The sequence below is a fragment of the Heterodontus francisci genome, chromosome 7 (assembly GCF_036365525.1).
Source record: "Heterodontus francisci isolate sHetFra1 chromosome 7, sHetFra1.hap1, whole genome shotgun sequence".
Lineage (NCBI taxonomy): Eukaryota > Metazoa > Chordata > Chondrichthyes > Heterodontiformes > Heterodontidae > Heterodontus > Heterodontus francisci.
In genome coordinates, this window is record NC_090377.1 from 122163125 (window position 1) to 122184844 (window position 21720).

Below are 21720 nucleotides of genomic sequence, written 5' to 3' on the forward strand. Positions count from 1 at the left end.
TAGTAAAAGCGATTTAAGTTGTAATACAAGATGTGTGGGCCCTGACCCTGGCAGCTAATTGATTGACGTTTAAACGCTATTAAATGCGTAGAGTGGCAGGATGTGGGCTGGTGCGTTTTTGTTGCTTTTTTTTTGTGTCCCTGTTGAATTGGCCTGTCAGGATTTGGGCAGGAGAAGTGAGGGACCAATAGCGGCATCATTCACAAGCAACATACACATTAAGCTAACGTGTACGTGTTTGCTGAATTATTCAGGCTGGTTTGATTAAGCCACTGAGCTATTTTTCTTTTAATTTATTAACCGTACGCTCCAGTGTTTCAGGTGACTAATAGGAATAGGAGGCCATTCAGCCCCTTGAGCCTGTTCACCATTCAGTTAGCTCATGGTTTATCTGTATCTTAACTCCATTTATCCACCTTAATTTCGTAGCCCTTAATGCCCTTGCCTAAGAAAAATCTATCGCTCAGTTTTGAAATTTTCAATTAACCTCAGCCTTAACAGCTTTTTGAGGAAGAGAGTTCCAGATTTCCAGTACGCTTTGTGTGGAAAAAGTGCTTCCTGACATCATCCCTGAATGGCCTAGCTATAATTTTAAGGTTATGCCCCCTTGTTCTGCTCTCCCCCACCAGAGAAAATAATTCCTTTCTATCTACCCTATCAATTCCTTTAATCACCTTTAACGCTTTGCTCAGATCACTCCTAAATCTTCTATACTCGAGGGAATACATGGCTAGTCTGAAGAAGGGTCTCTGACCTGAAACGTTAACTCTGCTTCTCTCTGTACAGATGCTGAGTATTTCCAGCATTTCTTGTTTTGATTTCAGATTTCCAGCATCTGCAGTATTTTGCTTTTATCTATGCTAGTCTGTGCAACCTGTTCTCATAATTTAACCCTTTCACCCCTGGTGTCATCTTGCTGCATTTGCTCTGCAGCCCTGCACCCTCATATTTATATTATACTAGTTATAGAATTTCTCTCTCTTTAATTGAAGGTGAGTTGTCGCTATCTTTTACAGGTGTGATGTATTTCCTCCTCCTACATCAAGCCCCTGCAATTTTTTCTCTTCTCCTGAAGTCATTGATTTTTGCTCTGGTACAGGTCCACACGGTACAGGACGGCACAGTGGCGCAGTGGTTAGCACCGCAGCCTCACAGCTCCAGAGACCCAGGTTCAATTCTGGGTACTGCCTGTGTGGAGTTTGCAAGTTCTCCCTTTGTCTGCGTGGGTTTTCTCCGGGTGCTCCGGTTTCCTCCCACAAGCCAAAAGACTTGCAGGTTGGTAGGTAAATTGGCCATTATAAATTGCCCCTAGTATAGGTAGGTGGTAGGGAAATATAGGGACAGGTGGGGCTGTGGTAGGAATATGGGATTAGTGTAGGATTAGTATAAATGGGTGGTTGATGGTCGACACAGCCTCGGTGGGCCGAAGGGTCTGTTTCAGTGCTGTATCTCTAAACTAAACTAAGAAGCTAGAAAACCACTCTCATAGTGTCACCTATTCTTCACGTCAGCCTAGAGCGTGAGTGATGGTGAACTATTCCACTTTGGAGAGCATTGCAGCTAAGTCCTATTTGGTCCTCTCTCACAATATTCATATCCACTCACTTTTTAGCTGGGTCCACTGGATTATAATCAGGGCTGGCAAATCTGGTCATTTTTTTTTCCAGTTGAAGGACCTCTATCATCTGGCTGAGATCGGTTAATTCATCATCGAAACTGGGACCTTCCAGTATGGCTTGAATGGAGATCTTGAACATACGTATGTGGCTCTATTAGTGTAATAGGTCAGAGCATGGTACTTGGAGGATGATACTGACTCTGGAAATGCTGAGGTTGCAAGCTCGATCCTCATCAGAAGCAACCAGTCCTAATGGGGAAAGAGTGAGAAGTGGGACTTGTTGGAAAGCTCTTCCAGAGAGCCTTCACAGTTACGATGGGCTGAATGGCCACCTCCTTCTGTGCTGTATGATTCTATGATGAGTTTTGTGACGGCTTCTGTATGTGTTCAGTGATCTCCAGATATTCCGACCTCCGCCAGGCTGTAGATCAGCGATAAACCCTCGACTACTTGGAGGTAACTTCAAGCTCTGAAGAACAACACCTAGTCTGCTGAGCAGACATTTGACACTCTTACCAATTTGCAGCCTCTCAGTGAGATTGCCAATAAATGTTGAATCATAAATATCTTTTTCCTGTCTGTACTGAAGTAGCTGATCTTAACTGCATCAGTACTGGTGAACTTGGCCAGCCTCACCGTCCCTGTGTAGGGGATTGGGAAAAGGATTCCTGCATCTCATCACTGAACCAATGACTCCTGGTACATGAGGACAGAGTTGACTCATGTGACGCACAGCCCTCCCCCCCCCCCTCCCCCCCCCCCCACCCCACAGTTGAACAGATTGACAAAGTTTATTCTCATACATGGAAATTGGCTAGATGGGGCAAAATACTAGAGGGCTTCGGAGAACTGTACTCCAGGTAGATTTGGTCCCTTCAACAGAGAAGAGAATATTGGCAAAATATTTTTAAAAGTGGTGTCTTCCCAACATAAAATGGTGGACATTACAGAAGATAATTACTGTCAGCAGTGAGGAGAGTCTTTCATTGCATCTGGGGTCTTGAGCTTAAATAACAGTGCTCTAAATTATATTGCTGTTCAGGTCCCAGAATGTAATTTGTAAGAGGCTGTTATTGCCTTTAAAACAGCAGTAATTGGGGCCTTTTCTGCCTTGACAAGTTGACATACTTAGCTGTTGGTTCTGGTTTAATAATTCTATATTGGGGGAGTGAATGGAACAATCTATGTTCCTAATGTCATTCTATATTGCTACAATTCAAATGTCTTTGGTTCCTTTTGAGAAACATTGAAGTGTGACTGTGAAATTAGCAGTCAAATCTGAGTCCCTTGTTCAATTATTGTGGCAAAAATGAAGTATTTTTGTTCACATTTTATTAGAAGCTCTCTCAATATTGCATTTCTTAGCTCGTAAGCAGCTTTTTTTTTTAAAACAACCTTCAAAATAACTGCACATGCATGCTGAGGGACTGACTCTCTATGAATTAAATATAGGCAAAAAGAGCGAGTCACATTAAGTCAGTTGATTACTAACAGACATATTGGCTGTAACGTTTCCTACATTATAACTGACTACACTCCAAAAGTATTTAATTGGCTGTAAAATGCTTTGGGATGTCCTGAAAATTGTAAAGGAGCTATATAAATACAACTCTGTCTTTATATGCATCTGGATAAAGTCACCAAGCACACTCCTGTGCTAATTAACCTGTATCAGTGATTTATTAGCCGGTGATCTGCTGGAGGTCTTTAAGATTATGAAAGGGTTTGATAGGGTAGAAGTAGAGAAGCTGTTTCTGCTTGGTGGGGAGTTGGGGGGTGGGGAGCCCAGAACTAGGGGTCATAATTATAAGAGAGTCATCAATAAATCCAATAGGGAATTCAGGAAAGCTTCTTTACCCAGAGAATGGTTAGAATATGGAACTTGCTACCACAAGGAATAGTTGAGACGGCTAGCACATATGCAGTTAAGGGGAAGCTAGATAAATACAAGGAAGAAAGAAATGGAAGGATATGTTAATCGGGTTAGATGAAGTAGTGCGGGAGGAGGCTCATGTGGAGCATGGATCTACTGGGCTGAATGACCTGTTTCTGTGCTGTAAATACTATGTTTGCAAGTCTAATAGCAATGAGACGAATTAAAGTTTTTGAATGTTGATGTTGTTTGAGAGAGGAGTGTTGGCCAGGACACCATGAGAGTTCTCTGCTCTTCATCAGATAATGTAGTGGAATCTTTAATATCCACTAGAGTGGGTAGGTTGGAGGTTTGGTGTGACATCTCATTGTAGCATAGCGCCTCTAATAGTATAGCACTCCCTCAGCACTGCAGTTGAGTGTCAGTTTATGTGCTTAAGTTCTAGATTGGGGCTTGAACCACAACCCTTCTAACTGACTTGAACCATCTTTTAGAATTGTGGAATGATACAGCACAGACGGAGGCTGCTCATCCCATCATGTTTGCTGACTTTTTGGAAGAGCTATCCAATTAATTACACTCCCTCTTTCCTCATCGCCCTCTAAATCTTTCCCTTATTTTATTCCCTTTTGAAAGTTACTATTGAACCTGCTTTCACCATACTTTCAGGCAGTATATTCCAGATTGCAACAACTCGCTGTGTTTAGAAAAAAAGGTTTCCTCATGCTACTGGAAGCTGTTTCTCCTTATTTACTCTATCAAAACCATTCAAGGTTTTGAACACCTCAACCAAGTTTCCTCTTAATCTTCTCTGCTCTAAGGAGCACAACTCCAGCTTCTCCAATCTCCCCACGTAACTGCAAGTCCCTAATCTCTGGTACTATTCCAAGAAATCTCCTCCTTTATGACTACTCTGTCATTCTTGCATTCTTCTATAATTTGCCTGCAAATTTGCTCCTCTATCTCCTCTCACTATTTGGTGGCCTATAATACACTCCCAGTTGCATAATAGCTCCTCTATTATCCCTTTAATTGTAACCAAATGGAGTCATTCTTTGACCACTCAACTACATCCCTCTCCAATGCTAGAATAGTTTCGTTGATTATTACTTCCACTTACACTTCCTTCCTTTCCCCCCCCCCCCATCTTTCCTGATTACCTGTAACCAGGAATATTAAGTTCCCAAGCCTCCTGTCCTTGAGCCAAGTCTCTGTTATTATCACTGTCATATTTTCATATGGCAACTTGTGCCTGCAGCTTACCGACTTTGCTGTGTACATTAATGCCGTGGACTCCAACCCATGTTAGACTGGCGCACATTTTCCTCCTGTCTGATCTCACTTATTTCTGAACTATTCATTACAGTAATGCCATTTGCCTTTCCCAGTTAGAACCATAGAAAAGTTACAGAACAGGAAGAGGCCATTTGGCCCATTGTGTCTGCACCAGCTTAAAAAAAAGCTAGCCACCCAAATCTCTGCGCATCTTGTTTCTCCTCTCTAATGTTTCATTCTGGTGCCCATCCCCTTGCCAAATTCATTTAAACCCTCCCCCACAGCACTAATTTAACCTTCATGTGTGAACGTTGATCCCAACTTTGTTGTGGTGCAACCCGTCCACCTTGAACAGGTCCCGCATGCCCCAGAACTGGTCCCAAGGGCTTCAGACTCCTGCCCCATTTCTCCAGCCATGTGTTAATCTGTCTTTTCCTACTATTTCTATACTCACTAGCGCGTGACATTGGGATTAATCCAGAGATTACTACCTTTGTGGACCTGCTTTTTAACTTCCTTCCTGGCTGTTGAAACTCTAGCTGCAGGACATTAACCCTTTTCCTTCCTATATCATTAGGTCCTGCATGAACCATGACCTCTGGCTGTTCCTCTTTCCCCCCCCCAACCATCAAAATGTTCTACATCCTTTCAGTGATGCTCTTTATCCTGGCCCCAGGGAGGCAACACACCATGTGGGACTCAAGTCAGTGGTTGCAGAATTGCCTGTCTATCGAATTCCCGATGATTATGGCATTTCTACACTTTGCAATCATTTTCCCCATGGTGCAGTGAATGTGCTTTCGACTGCACCCCTCAAGGTGTCACTGGTATACAGTGCTGGAGCCGGTTTGAGAGTGCTACGCTCCCGGAGGATTCCTGCACTTCCTGCTTCTTTCTACCCTCCTAGATGGTCACCCACTTACCATTCTTCTGAACTCTCTGTAGCTGTGGGATGACTATCTCCTGCAACATGTGCTCCAAGAAATTCTCAGGCACCTGTCTGCCCTGCGGTGACTCCAGCCACTCCTCAAGCTCAGAAACCCTGAGCCCCGAGTTCATGCCACTGGAGGCACTTCCTTCACATGTGACTATTCAGGACACATGAAGCATTCTGGAGTTCCCACATGGCACAGGAATTACAGGCAACATGATATTGAATGAGGATACCAACCTGGAGGTGCGTCTACATGTATCAGTGTTTGGAATTCTATGATATGTAATTGCTGTGATTGGAAAGTGCTAAAGTCCAATGGAAATGTATAGTGTTGGAGTGGCATACCTTTAATATATTGGAATTCTAAAATACTTGCTAAAGTGATTCGTAATCAGTGGAATTCAGTAGAATGTAGCTGAATGGAATGCAAATTGTCATGGTCCTTTGGGACTCCATAGTACATATGCATGGTGTGTATGGGGAAATTCTACTGTACTTGCAGTAATTCAATACTTCGGAATTTTCTATAGTGGCAATAAAGTAAAGAGACCTTAATATTTGCAGTATTTCTTTTTGTTACCCCTTTGTTTAATACCCCTAGACCCCCTCCAAAAAAAAAAATTAGTTTGTAGGTCCTGTGAACTCCCATTGATGCTTACCAGTGTTTTGAGACAGCCATGGAGAAATACTATAAAGAGATAGGGATGGGAGAAAGCCAACTCTCCCTCCAATGATGTCACTGTGAAGGATACAAGGTTAATTTTTTTTTCCTTTTGAAGCCAGTGTTGCTAAATGAAGGTTTAAACGAATAAAGCTTTGTCCCAATTTCTTCTCTTTGCATTCCCCCCCCACCCCCATTCCCTTGTTTTTTAGTCCAATTGAATGTTCTATTTAATTCTAATCGAACCCTGACCCTGGGAAGTATAACAAAGGGCTGTATGGTCTGGGCAGGGAGTGCACACTCTCCAGCCTCTTCACTGTAGGTAGACTGTCTTCCTGTTGGTGAGGTACTGAGACTTCCCATTCATGTAACAAACAGGGCTAATTAGTGCCTGAGAGTGAATACATTTCTCATCTTGCTTTGCTTTTGAATGTGACATCAAAGGAACAACTTCCTTTTGTGGTTTTTTTTCTCTCTCTTTTTCAAGATCTATGTAAATAAGTAGTTGTATAATGCAATTCAGACATGGTGGTACCCAAAAAAAACTTAGCCACACTATTCAAGTACTGTGATGCATGGGGTAGAATGCTGAATAGAGCAGGCACTACTGAGACCCGTACATGTGCCTCCTTGATCGCTTTAGATGAAATAAGTAGAGCTCCACGTTTATCTAAAGGAACCCTGCAACATCTGTGTTAGTCGAAGCAGAACAATCCCAAAACTCCCGAAAGGTGAAGTGGTGACCGGGGGATTCCTGAGGCATCAGGGGGCGGCCCTTTCCTACCCACTCAAAGAACAATGTCACTTTAGAATAGCTGATGAGCAAGCGTCTGGAATTGGCTGCTGGCTGTTCCACGCTATAGTGTGGTCTGTATTGAATAAGGACCATAATAGTCATAAATATATTCCAGCTGACGAATTCCAAGGTTAGCTTCGATCGTGTACAATCCATGTGTCAGATCGAATTCCAGTCGCAACTATACATTTATCCATGGAAAATTATATGTACTTTTAGTAATAATTTGAACTATTAGACACATGCACGAGGGTTGTATCTCAGTAACACTGGGTAAAATATATCTATAGGGGTGTTATACCCAATAACACCGCATGCATCATTCTGTAATATAGATAGGAGTTCTTTTGGGCCTCCTTATCTCGAGAGACAATGGATACGCGCCTGGAGGTGGTCAGTGGTTTGTGAAGCAGCGCCTGGAGTGGCTATAAAGGCCAATTCTGGAGTGACAGGCTCTTCCACAGGTGCTGCAGAGAAATTTGTTTGTTGGGGCTGTTGCACAGTTGGCTCTCCCCTTGCGCCTCTGTCTTTTTTCCTGCCAACTACTAAGTCTCTTCGACTCGCCACAATTTAGCCCTGTCTTTATGGCTTTTATAGATAGGAGTATTATACCCATTAACATCAAGTGTTTACTTTGTCTGATCAGGAGGACTGAATCTGTCAGTTGCACTTCCCTATTGTAAATATAGCGTATATAATCACCAATGTTATTTCCCCCCCAAAAGAAGGATTCTTTCCAAGCTCGATGTCCCATTCACAGTACATGTAACTTACAAGAAGCTGCAAATCAAACTTCCATAATATTGTGGCCAATTGGAACAAAATGACCATAGGCAGATGTGTGATCTCCTTGGTCGCATTAAAGTAAACACTTCACTAGCATGTCTTACACTCGCATGTCGTAGATGGATAGTCCTCCCAGGATCAAAATTCTACTACGTATAGGATTAGATGAAGAGGAAGAAGGGTCACTGACCCGAAACGTTAACTCTGCTTCTCTTTCCACAGATGCTGCCAGACCTGCTGAGTGAATCCAGCATTTCTTGTTTTTGTTTCAGATTTCCAGCATCCGCAGTATTTTGCTTTTATATTAGATGAAGAGGGTTGGGAGGAGGCATGTGTGGCGCATAAAGGGCAGCATGGACCAGTTGGGCCAAATGGACTCTTTCTATGCTGTAGGCGCAATGTAATTTTTTTTTTTAGTATTTGTTTTTCCTCCATAGACTACTTTCAAAGTGAATGTTTCGTTTTCCCCCACCCCCCTTCAACCGCACAATACCTGGTAGAAACTGTTAAAAGGGGGAAGCTGACTCCCGGAGCGAGTGCGTTGAATGCATTTGCTCTTTGATGTACTCTGTGAGGTTCATTTCTTTGATTGGTATGACGCAGGCTCTTTCAACTTTTTTGTGTTTTAAGAGCCTTCTCTGTGGAGCCTAGAAGATGCCCTTCTCGCTCAAGGGATTAAAGTCAAGTGAAGCAAGCCTGCCTGTCAGCTCTTTGTCTCCAGATGTGGGTATCCCACTGCTTGCTGTTCTTGCAGAGAATACCCAGGGAGAGCTATCAATATCAACATGGTTTTTAATTAGCAACTTCCATGAAAATGGATTTTCACAAGTGAAAAGAAGACTTGAATTTATATAGCACTTTTCACGACCTCAGGATGTTCCAAAGCACTTTACAGTTAATACAGCACTTTTGAACTGTAGTCACTGTTGTAATGTAGCAAATCTGGCATCCAATTTGTGCACAGTAAGATCCCACAAACAGCATTATGGCAATGATCAGATAATCTGTTCCATTGATTTTTTTTTTTGGTTGAGGGACAGATATTGGCCAGGACACCGGGGAAGAACACCCCTGCACTTTTTTGAAGTATCGTTTATGCCCACTTGAAAGGGCAGACGGGGCCTCAGTTTAACGCCTCTTCCAAATGACAATACCTGCAACAGTGCAGCACTCCTCTAGTATTATATTGGGAGTGTCAGCCTAGATTTTGTGCTTCAGCAAAGACCAGAGGACACAGATTTAAGATAACTAGCAAAAGAACCAGAGGAGAGATGAAGGGAAATTGTTTTACACAGCGAGTTGTTATGGATCTGGAATGCACTGCCCGAAAGGCTGGTGGAAGTAAATTCGGCAGTAACCTTCAAAAGGGAATTAGATATATACTTGAAAAGGAAGAAAAATTACAGTGCTATAGGATACAAGCAGGAGAATGGGACAATTGGATAGCTCTTTCAAAGAGCTGGCACAGGCACAATGAGCCGAATGCCCCCCTTCTGTGCCGTATGCGTCTATGAAATCTGTCGGCTCCAAACCCAGCACAAGGAGGGAAGCATCTTGCTAATTGGTGGGCTTTCTGAGCAGAGGAAATCGCCATGTGGGAAACTGCAAGTACAGATTTATGTCCTAGCACTCCCATAATGTGCCAATTTTGCACCTCTGCTCTCCAGCAGACTTCAAGTGCCCTCTCAACCCAAGCAGCCATTCTTGACATAGTCGGCCCTTCTCCCATGAAGGTCTGCACAGCCCTGGCCTCGTCCACTTGCCAGCAAGAGGGCCCTGGATAGTGGCCAAAAACAGGAGGTGTGGCTGTGTGGTTTGTTTTTTCCCCTTCCTAGCCCAGGGTTAGCAATTGGGCAGGGAGTTGAGGCCAGTCTGTAGCAACAAACCAATTGCTTTCACAGATGCGATCAGCTAACTCAGCACTGACTTGAAGCCGACATCTTCTGGATTGGTACTGAGACAAAGGCACAGAATCTCCGTCTGTTAGTTAAACAGTTAAACGCTATCTCTAGCATCTACTTTCAGTAGTGTTTTTGTCACTTTCTTTATTGGAGCCTAGATTTATCTCTCGTATTGCGTAGTTGCTGTGACAACAGACAGCCATGTGATTTTGCCTTGCTTATTTTCTTTGCACTGGCAAGGCTGAATCAGCTGAAGAAATGGAGTGGTTTGTTCTTTAGACGTGCAGTCATCCCTTATGACACTGGCTGGTGATGCTGTGCACACATCGTACAGGCATGCCGCCCAGGTGTGTTTTACCAGCCTAACGCACAAAGCACTAAGGAGCCAAGGAAGTGAAGGATAGACACTGTGATAAAAAGGGAATGGCTTTAGGGTCTTATGTCCGTCTAAAATAAGAATGTGGTGGATAAATACTCGTTCTGCTCTGCTTACTTCCATCAATTTTTCTCCCCTCCCCTCTTGAAGTGGGTAATCTCGTATTTGGGGTATGACTGCACATGCACCTCCAGTGACTTCTGGTGCCTCACCCAAGGGGCCACTCTTCATGTCTGATCCTTAATGGCAAAATGTTACCATGCTATTTGCCACAGGAGGCATTGCAGCTGAGCTCCACCTTGCCCTCACCCACTATTTCCAGTAGGAGGCACTGGTGATGAATTGTGGGGGGGAGCACAGGAACCCTTTGCTTGATGTGTCTTTCCCTTCCTTCGCAAGCTCAGCTGTGCTGAGGTAAAAACAAATGAAGTGGTGGAAGACACTCAGCAGGTCAGGCAGTATCTGTGGAGCGTGAAACAGAGTTAACATTTCAGAATGATGCAGTATTGTGGTCAATTGTTGCTCCTTTACCTGTGCCCTGATGCAGGCTGAAACACTTTCATTACCATCAATAAATGACAAGTGAAAACAGTAATTTGCAAGGCAGTCTTTAATGAGGGCATTGTCACAATCATTCATTTCTACCCCTGGATGTGTGAGATGGTCCTACGTTTTTAACTTTATGCTACTTCAAGCAGGAAACTAATCACAGGATCTCAGGTGATTGCTCTTGACATCTTTGTCTTTGGGCTGAAGAGGCCAAGGAGAAAAATCAACCCAGATTCCAGCTCCCAGCTCCTGAACATTGGAAAGTACAAACATGTAGGTGGCACAGGAGAACAGAATTGGGCTAATCCCTGACGCAGCCCAGGACCATGTCCTCTCCTGACCCTCACTGTCCAAACTGTTATAAGACAAATGTTCACTTGTGGCCAAGGTGGGCAGAGTTTGAGATACCGGATCCCAATATTAGTCCATGTCATCACTGTACTGTTTTTAAAAAAAAAAGAGTCAGGGCCTGTGGCTGCTTTTTACATTGAGGGTCTCACTGAACTTTATGTTTTGGGAACAGGGCAGCTTTCCAGTGGTGCATGAAATCAGCTGTTTCTTGGAAACCCTTTTTGCAAATGCAGCCTTTCACAAGGCTGTCTTCACAGTGACTTTGTGGGGCTCCGCTGCACGTGCTCCATTATATGCACTTCCACTCCATTTAAAAAAAACTGCTCGCGCTGGCTTTTGGCAGCATTATTACTGAAATTGGAATGATAATGACTTGTTTATTACTTGAATATGGGCAGCGCAAGTCCGGTTCCAAATGGGTGTTTGCCTACAGCACAAAACCGTCCCCAATTTGTTACTAGTTGACAATGGCATTTTAAGAGACCACTGATGCAGGAATTAGCAAATGTGCTCTTCTGATTTTTGAGGGATTGAAGCACATTACTGGGGCACAGTAGAGTGACCTCTACACTCACTGCTTGCTGTTGACACTGGGTGCCTGAAATAGGAACTGTTCCATTCCTATCTCCCACCCACCCAGTAGCAACATCCCTCCCTTTACAAAACGGGTAAAATAGGTGAAAACACCATGATATACTACAGCTGCAAGTGTCAAAGGCTTTTTGGGGTACTAAGACGCAAATTTCCTTGCGTACAATCCATTCACAGAAGACTGTGGATGAAACTGGACCGAAGTAATTTCCTTACCGTTGCATAGTAACTGCTTTTCTTTTTGTAAAAAAAAAAATCATACGAACATACAAATTAGGAGCAGGATTAGGTCACTCGGCACCTCAAGCCTGCTCCGCCATTCAGTAAGTTCATGGCTGAACTGATTACTTCACATTCTTACCTACCCCTGATAACCTTCCACCCCCTTGCTTCCCAAGAATCTATCTACCTCTGCCTTAAAAATATTCAAAGACTCTGCTTCCACCACCTTTTGAGGACGAGAGTTCCAAAGACGCAAGACCCTCTGAGAGAAAAAAATGTCTCTTTATCTCTGTCTTAAATGGCCGACCCCTTATTTTTAAACAGTAACCCCTAGTTCTAGATTCCCTCACAAGGGGAAACACCCTTTCCATATCCACCCTGTCAAGACTCTTCAGGATCTTATATGTTTCAATCTAGTCGCCTCTTACTCTTCTGAATTCCAGTGGATACAAGCCTAGCCTGTCCAATCTTTCCTCATAAAACAGCCCGCCCATTCCAGGTATTAGTCTAGTAAATCTTCTCTGAACTGCCTCCAACGCATTTCCATCCTTCATTAAATAAGGAGATCAATACTGTACACAGTACTCCAGATGTGGTCTCACTAATGCCCTGTATAGCTGAAGCATAACTTCCCTACTTTTGTATTCGATTCCCCTCATGATAAACGATAACATTCTATTAGCTTTCCTAGTTACGTGCTGTACCTGCGTGCTAACCTTTGGTGATTCATGCAAAAGGATACCCAGATCCCTCTGCATCTCTGAGCTCTGCAATCTCTCACCATTTACATAATATATTCTTTATATTCTTCCTGCCAAAATGGATAATTTCACATTTTTCCACATTATACTTCATTTGCCGGATTTTTGTCCACTCACTTAACCTATCTATATCCCTTTGTAGCCTCCTTATGTCCTCTTCACAACTTACTTTCCTACCTATTTTTGTGTCATCAGTAAATTTAGCAACCATACCTTCGGTCCCTTCATCTAAGTCATTTATATAAATTGTAAAAAGTTGAAGTCCCAGCACAGATCCCTGTGGCACACCACTCATTACATCTTGCCAACCAGAAAATGACCCATTTATGCCTGCTCTGTTTCCTGTTAGCTAGCCAATCTTCATCCATGTCAATATGTTACCCCCTACACCATGAGCTTTTATGTTTTGCAATAACCTTTGATGTGGCACTTATCAAATGCCTTCTGGAAATCTAAGTACAATACATCCATCGGTTCACCATCCACAGCACATGTAACTCCCTCAAAGAAGTCAAATAAATTGGTTAAACATGATTTCCCGTTCACAAAACCACGTTGACTCTGCCTGATTACCTTGAATTTTTCTAAGTGCCCTGCTATAACGTGTTTAATAATTTCTAACATTTCCCTTAAGCTGGCTCTGCTTTCATGCCCTCATAATTGCCCTCTAGTCTTGGACCCACTCTTCTCTCCCCCAAACTGAATATAAAATTCAATCATAATATGATCGCTGCTACCTAGAGGCGCCTTAACTATGAGGTCATTAATTAATCCTATCTCGTTGCACAATACCAGGTCCAGTATAGCCTGCTCTCTGGTTGGCTGCAGAACGTACTGTTACAAGAAATTATCCCAAAAACATTCTATGTATTCCTCATCTAGGTTGCCTCTGCCCATCTGATTTTTTTCAGTCTATATGTAGGTTAAATTCCTCCATAATTATCGTGTTCTCTAACTTACTCCCCGATATTTAAAATCTGTGCTCCCATTTGTTATTTCTCTGAACAGTTAGTAACCTCGGTATTTGTTATTTAACTAGTTGTCAGCCGTGGCTAAGTGGGTAACACGCTTGCCACTGAATCAGAAGGTTGTGGGTTCAGGTTCCACTCCAGAGACTTGAGCACAAAATATTAGCTGACATTCCATTGTAGTACCGAGGGAGTGCTGCTCTGTCGAGCATGCCATGCTTTGGATGAGACGTTAAACCTAGGCCCTGTCTGCCCCTTCAGGTGAACTTAAAAATCATGAAGAAGAGCAGGGGAGGTCTCCATGGTGCCCTGGCTGATATTTAGCCAACAACCAAACTCACTGAAAGAGATTATCTGGTTATTATCTCCATTGCTGTTTGTGGGACTTGGCAGTGCTCAAATTGTGTGCTGCATTTCTTTCCTTTCATTTTTTTCATTTACAATTCCAAGAATTCTAATTTTATTTTTAATAGGATGTCAGAGACCAGTGGGACTGTCCTATGGGAATGCAAAGGTGTGCGCCTACAGTGGTTGGTACTATTGCCAAGCATGTCATGTGGACGATGTGTTTCTGATCCCTGCTCGACTGGTTCACAACTGGGACACCGCAAAACACAAGGTGTGTTACTCCTTCACAATCTCTCACGAACAGCAACAACAATTTGCATTTATATAGTGCCTTTAATGTACTAAAATGTGCCAAGGCACTTCATGGAAGCATTATCAGACAAAAATTGACACTGAGCCACATAAGCAGATATTATGGCAAGTGAACAAAAGCTTGGTCAAAGTGGTAGATTTGGTAGAGCAGCTTAAAGGTGGAGAGAGAAGTAGAGAGGTTTAAGGAGGGAGTTCCGGAGCTTGGCACCAAGGCAACTGAAGGCACGGCCGCCACTGGTGAAGTGATGGAAATCATGGGATGCGCAAGAGGCCAGACTTGGAGGAGCACAGAAATCTTGGTGAGTTGTAGGGCTGGGGGAGGCTACAGAGTTAAGGAGGCACGAGACCATGGAGGGATTTGAAAACCAGGATAAGAATTTTAAAATCAAAATGTTGCTGGACCAGGAACCAACGTAGATCAGCGAGCACAGTGGTGATGGGTGAATGGGAATAGGACACACTACTGCAATAAAGCTGGCAGTTCTGTCAATTCATGAGGAAAATATACTGCTATTTCTGTAGCCAGTCTTACTTTACTGTCAGTTTCCCAGTGCCTGTCCTGCTTTTCATGGGTGTGCCAATAAATCCCCTGGACCCAATGGCCTACTTCCAATGGTCGTAAGAGATGGCTAGAGAGATGGTGGATACATTGGTTTTGATATTCCAAAATTCCCTAGATACTAGAATGCTCACTGTGGATTGGAAGGTAGCAAACATATCTATGCTATTGAAGAAATAAGGGAGAGAGAACATGGGCAACTATAGGATCGAATCTATTTGGGATGTGATAACAAGGCACTTAGAAAATCATAATATGATTGGGCAGAGTCAGCATATATTTATGATAGGCAAATTTTGTTTGACAAATCTGTTAGTTTTTTTGAGGTTGTAACTAGCAGGGTGGATAAGGGGGAATCAATGAATGTAGTGTATTTGGATTTTCAGAAAGCATTTGATGAGGTGCCACACAGGAGGTTATTACACAAAATTAGGGCTCATGGGATTGGGGGTAATATATTAGCATGGTCTGAGTTTTGGACAAAACAGAGAACAGGAATAAATGGGACATTTTCGGTTTGGCAGGCTGTAACTAGTGGGGTACCGCAAAAATCATTGCTTGGGTGTCAGCTTCCTACAATCTATATCAGTGACTTAGATGGCGAGACCAAGTGTAATGTATCCAGGTTTCCTGATGATACACAATTAGGTGAGAAATAAGCTGTGAGACGGATGCAAAGAGGTTGCATAAGGAGCTAGACAGGTTAAGTGAGTGGGCAAGAATGTGGCAGATGGAATTTAATGGGGAAAGTGTGAAGTTATCCACTTTGGAAGGAAAAATAGAAAAGCAGAATATTTTTCTAATAGTGAGCGACTGGAAAATGTTGGTATTCAGAAGGACTTGAGTGTCCTTGTACACAAATCACAGAATGTTAACGTGCAGGTACAGGGAGTAGTTAGGAAAGGAAATGCTGTGTTGGCCTTTATTACAAAGGGATTGGAGTATAAGAGTAAAGATGTCTTACCACAATTATATATTGCCTTGGTGAGACCACACCTGGAGCACTGTGTACAATTTTGGTCGTCTTACCTAAGAAAAGATATACTTTCCTTCGAGGGAGTGCAACGAAGGTTCACTGGATTGGTTCCTGGGATGAGAGGACTATCCTATGCAGAGAGATTGAGTAGACTAGGCCTATATACCCTGGAGTTCAGAAGAATGAGAGATGGTCTCATTGAAACATATAAATTCTTAAGGGGCTTGATAGGATAGATGCTGAGAGATTGTTTCCACTGGCTGGGTAATCTAGAACTAGGGGTTACAATCTCAGAATAAGGGCCGGCCATTTAAGACTAAAATGAGGAGAAATTTCTTCACTTAGAGTTGTGACTCTTTGGAATTCGGTACCGCAGAGAGCTGTGGATGTTCAGCCGTTGAGTATGTTCAAGACTGAGATCAACACACCCTTGCGGCCTTGCTTGACCAGCAGTCCAAATAGAAATAAAAAGTGCTTGAATGGAGTGACTGGTTACAGTAATTTTTTAGCAGGGCAGGATTAGCAAACATGTCAGAAGAAAATGAGATGCGATGATAAAGGAAGTCTGTGCATTGATCAGAGTTACCCATCAGTCCTTGTAATTGTGTGGAACGTTGCTGAGCACAAATTAACTGCTGTGTTTCCTACATTTCAACAGTGACTGCATTTTGAAAGTACTTCATTAACTGTGAAGGGCTTTGGGATGTTCTGAGGTTGTGAAAGATGCTATGGAAATGCAAGTCTTTTTTTTTTCCCTTTGAATTGATCTCTTCTTGCCAATCAATTCTTTCCCCGCTTTGCCAAGACCCTCCCCACCTCTCCTGAAGGTGTCGGTACCTTTACTGAGATATGGAAGCATGGGGTCCCTGTCTTCCTGGTGACCATCATTCCTCATGACCTATCCAACCATGGAAGGCATCACTGCAGAGTCCAGTTCTTTTGTCAGCAACAAGTTATCATTTCTATATCACACCTTAGCTACTGAGACAGATCTCAGAGTGGTAGATAATGATTGGATCGAGCAGGAGGGAGGAAGAGAGGTGAGGAAGGTGAAAGTGGGGTAAAGAGTTTGGTCTTGAGTAGGCATTTGAAAATGGGAAAGATGAACAAGACACAGGTGTTGGAGAGACAATTTAGGGAATGGTGGCGTAGTGATAATGTTACTGGACTAGTAATCCAGAGGCCCGAACTAATGCTGCAAAGACACTAGTTCAAATCTGACTACAACAACTGGTGGAATTTAAATTAAATTAATTAATAAATCTGGAATTTAAAAAAAGCAAATTTTAGAAATGATGATCATGAAACTAACGGATTGTCATAAAAACCCATCTGGTTCACTAATGTCCTTCAGGGAAGGAAATTTGTTGTCCTTATCTAGTCTGGCCTACACGCACCCACAGCAAGGTGATTGACTCTTAACTGCCCTCTGAAATGGCCTAGCAAGCCACTCAGTTGTATTCAAGAAGGCAGCTCACCACCACCTTCTCAAAGGCAATTAGGGATGGGCAATAAATGCTGGCTTCGTCAACACTGCACACATCCCATGAAAGGATAAATAGAAAGGAAAGGGATCCAGCAAATCTTGGGAGAGCACAGGGTGTGATGAAGGGTGCAGGCCTTCCTTCTCTAAAGAAAATTGGCTGAATGGTGATCTAATAGTCGTCTTTAAATTAGGAAAGGGTTTGATAGGATAGATGTAGAGAAGATATTTCTACTTGTGGAGGAGACCAAAACTGGTGAATATAAGTGATGGACTATAAGATAGTCACTAATAAATCCCTTAAGGAACTCAGGAGAAACCTCTTTATCCAAAGAGTGGTTAGAATGTGGAATTCATTGTCGCATGGAGTGGTTGAGATGAATAGCATAGATTCATTTAAGGGGAAGCTAGATAAGCACATGAGGGAGAAAGGAATGAAAGGATATGCTGATCGGGTGGAAGGAGGCTCATGTGGAGCATAAACACTGGCACAGACCTGTTTCTGTGCTGTAAATTCTATATCAGGTGAGGAGTATTGTGAGTCGCAGTTGTTGTTTATGGAGGGAGGCCAGCAAGGAGAGCATTATGTAAATAGAGCTTTGAGGTAATAAATACCTTGGACGAGAGTTTTATTAAAGGGTGGGGAGGAGGTAATGGCTGAAAGGGTGATGTTTTGGAGATGGATAACCTGCTATTCACAAGCACCTCTACTATGAGTTAATATTAATCCTACCACCATTCAGCTTCTAGGCCCTAAGCTCTGAACTTCCCTCCCTAAACCTCTCCATCTCTCTTTCACTCCTTTTAAGACATTCCTTAAAACCTACTTCTTGGACCAAGTTTCTGGTCATCTGTGCTAACATCTTATGTGGCACAGTTTAAATAATTGTCTGGTAACACTCCTGCAAAGTACCTTGCGCCGTTTCTATCATTGGTGACAGTCATGACTGGAAACCCTTACTGATTTTTGACTCCCTGGGGCACTAAGACCAATTGCAGTACCTCTGTCCCTGGCTGAGATGGTCTCACTCGACATAAACCATTGGTTATCAAACCTGGAACATCCCTGGTCTGTCTAGCTCACCTGCACTCACCTGAAACGTGCTGAGCTATCAGGGGTGCTGTAAAATCTCACTTGAACCTGCTTTCCAGTTTTTAGCTGCAGATCATTGACAGAAGATGATAAACCAGATCGAAATCCGTGCCCTCAGCTCATGAGATGTTGTAATACTCTGCTTTACTCTCTAACAATGTGGATTGGAACATTTATTTCAATTGGCAGCCTTCCCATTCTTTATAACAGTTGCTGGAGTATTTTTAATTATATATGCATCAGTGAAATCATGAAGAATATGAAGTTATATCCTTTACAGGCATCCAAGAGAGTTGGATTTGAAAATAAGATCTGCTTGTGAAAGAGAAAAAAAACTTTTACATATCGCCTTTCGTGACCTCTACATTCCGAAGCACTTTACAGCCAATGAAGTACTTTCTGAAATGCAGCCACTGTTGTAATGCAAAAAATGCAGCAACCAATGTGGACACCGGTTCAAATCGCAATATGTCAGCTGGTGGAATTTAAATTCAATTAATTAATGAAAATCTGGATTGAAAGCTAGTATCAGCAATGGTGCCATGAAACTATCATTGATTGTCATAAAAACCCATCTATTTCACTCATGTTCTTTCGGAAAGGAAATCTTCTGTCCTTACCTGGTCTGGTCTACATGACTCTTAACTGCCCCCTGAAATAGCCTAGCAAGCTACTCAGTTGTCAAGGGCAATTTGGGATGGGTAACAAATACTGGCATTTCCAGCGATGCCCACATGTTATGAAAGAATTTTTTAAATCATTCTTTTTCATTAGTTATGTTGGTTGTGGGATAAGTTGGGCGGCGCAGTGGTTAGCACTGCAGCCTCACAGCTCCAGTGACCCGGGTTCAGTTCTGGGTACTGCCTGTGCGGAGTTTGCAAGTTCTCCCTGTGACCATGTGGGTTTTCGCCGGGTGCTCCGGTTTCCTCCCACCGCCAAAGACTTGCAGGTGATAGGTAAATTGACCATTGTAAAGGTAAATTGGCCATTGTAAATTACCCCTAGTGTAGGTAGGTGGTAGGGAATATGGGATTACTGTAGGGTTAGTATAAATGGGTGGTTCTTGGTCGGCACAGACTCGGTGGGCCGAAGGGCCTGTTTCAGTGATGTATCAGTGCTGTATCTCTAAATAAATAAATAAATATTATCCAGGACACTGGAAAGACCTCTCCTGCTCTTCCTCTTCAAAAAATAAATGCCGTGGGATCTTTTGCATCCACCTGAGAGGGCAGACTGAGCCTCAGCATAAGGTCTTATCCGACAGTGCCACGCTCCCTCAGCATTGTATTGGGAATGTCCATCTAAATGTTGTGCTCATCACTGGAGTGGGAGTTGAACCCACGACCTCTTACTCAAGAGGTAAGTGTGCTACCCACTGAGTCACAGCTGATTGCAAGAAAAATTGGTTTATTTTGACTGTAAACTTTTATCTCTACTATACTATTTTTAAAATATCATTCTCGGGATGTGGGTCTTGCTGGCAAGGCTGGCATTTATTGCCCATCCCTTGTTGCCCTGAGAAGGTGAAGCAGTTTGATACAACTGAGTGGTTTGCTCAGCCACTTCAGAGAGCAGTTAAAGGCTCAATCACTTTAGTGCGGGACAGGAGTTCACATAAAGGCTCAGACCGGTTAAGGATGGCAGATTTCTTTCGCTAATGGGATATTAGTGAACCAGTTGGACTTTTACAACAATCAGATTTTATAAACTGAATTCAAATTCTGAAACTGCAATGTTGTGATTTGAACTGCTGTTATGTAGCTTACCAGTCCAGTAACACAGCCACTATGTTACCATATCCATTTAATTCATACTTTATCTTTGCAAGCTTTTTGTCCTCTGCAGGTTTCAAAACAAGCAAAAGAGTTCCTGGAGTACGTCTCTGAAGAGCCACTCATTGATGTCCAGCAGGATAATCCGCACCTGTATGAACATGTGGATGCATTGGCAACTGTTCTCCGCTTGCGCCAGCAGCTCAAGTCGCTGAGAGCCTACCTGTTCAGCTGCAGGGCGTCGGTGGCAGAAGATTTGCGCAGAAGGTATGCTCCCCAAACTTGCTCCCAGCTTTAGCATGAGATTGGTATATATTGACTTATTACTTCATTCACTGGATGTGGGTGTTGTGGGCAAGGCCAGCATTTATTGCTCATCCCTAATTGCCCTTTCTTGAACCATTGCAGTCCATGTCTTGAAGGTACTCTCACATTCCTGTTAGGGAGTGAGTTCCAGGATTTTAACCCGGTGACGATGATGGAACGGCTGTATATTACCAAGTCAGGATGGTGGGTAGCTTGGAGGTGGTGACATTCCCAAGCCCTTACTGCCCTTGTCCTTTTAGGTGGTAGAGGTTTGGGAGGTGCTGTCAAAGAAGCCTTGGTGATTTGCTGCAGTGGATCTCGTAGATGGCGGCACTAGCGGTGGAGAGAGTGAATGTTTAAGGTTGTGGATGGTGTGCCAATCAAGCGGGATGCTTTGTACTGGACAGCGTCAAGCTTCTCGAGTGGTGTTGAAGCTGCAGTCATCCAGGCAAGTGCGGAGTATTCTGTCACGCTCCTGATTTGCACCTTGTAGATCCTGGACAGGCTTTGGGGAGTCAAGAGGTGAATCACTCATCACAGGATACCCAGCCTCTGACCTCCTCTTGTAGCCACAATATTTATGTGGCTGCTCCAGTAACCCTCAGGATGTTGATGACGGGGGAATTTGACGATGGTAATGCCATTGAATGTTATGGGGAGGTGGTTAGACTCTCGTTGGAGATGGTCATTGCCTGGCACTTGTGTGGCACGAATGTTACTTGCCACTTGTCACCCAAGCCTGAATGTTGTCTAGGTCTTGCTGTGTGCAGGCACGTGCCTGCTACATTAGCTTATGAGTTGTGAATGGTACTGAACACTGCCATCCCTACTTCTGACGTTATGTTCAAGGGAAGGTCATTGGTGAAGTAACTGAAGATGGTTCCGCCGAGGTCACTGTCCTAAGGAATGCTGCAGTGATGTCCTGGGGCTAAGATAATTGGCCTCCAACAACTAAAACCATCTTCCTTTGTGCTAGGTATGACTTCAACCCATGGAGAGTTCCCCTCCCCCCCCCCCCCCCCCCGCCCCTGATTCCTATTGACTTCAGTTTTACTAGGACTGTTTGATGTCACATTCACTAATAGGCCAGTCACTCTCATCTCACCCCTGGAATTCAGCTCTTTTGGACCAAGGCTGTAATGAGGTCAGGAACCGAGTGATCTTGGCAGAACCCAAACTGAGCATCGATGAACAGGTTATTGGTAAGTA

At 43.3% G+C, this 21720-nt stretch overlaps 1 protein-coding gene across 4 annotated transcripts in view; it reads left to right on the forward strand.

Moving 5' to 3' along the window:
- The window catches only part of plekhm3 (pleckstrin homology domain containing, family M, member 3), a 110054-nt gene that overhangs the window by 48857 nt on the left and 39477 nt on the right, over positions 1–21720 (forward strand). For all 4 annotated transcript variants that reach the window (XM_068036077.1, XM_068036080.1, XM_068036079.1 and 1 more), the window contains exons 4-5: positions 14136–14281; positions 20279–20472. In XM_068036077.1, the coding sequence (XP_067892178.1) occupies positions 14136–14281; positions 20279–20472 (340 nt within the window). The remainder of the gene's footprint in view (positions 1–14135; positions 14282–20278; positions 20473–21720) is intronic.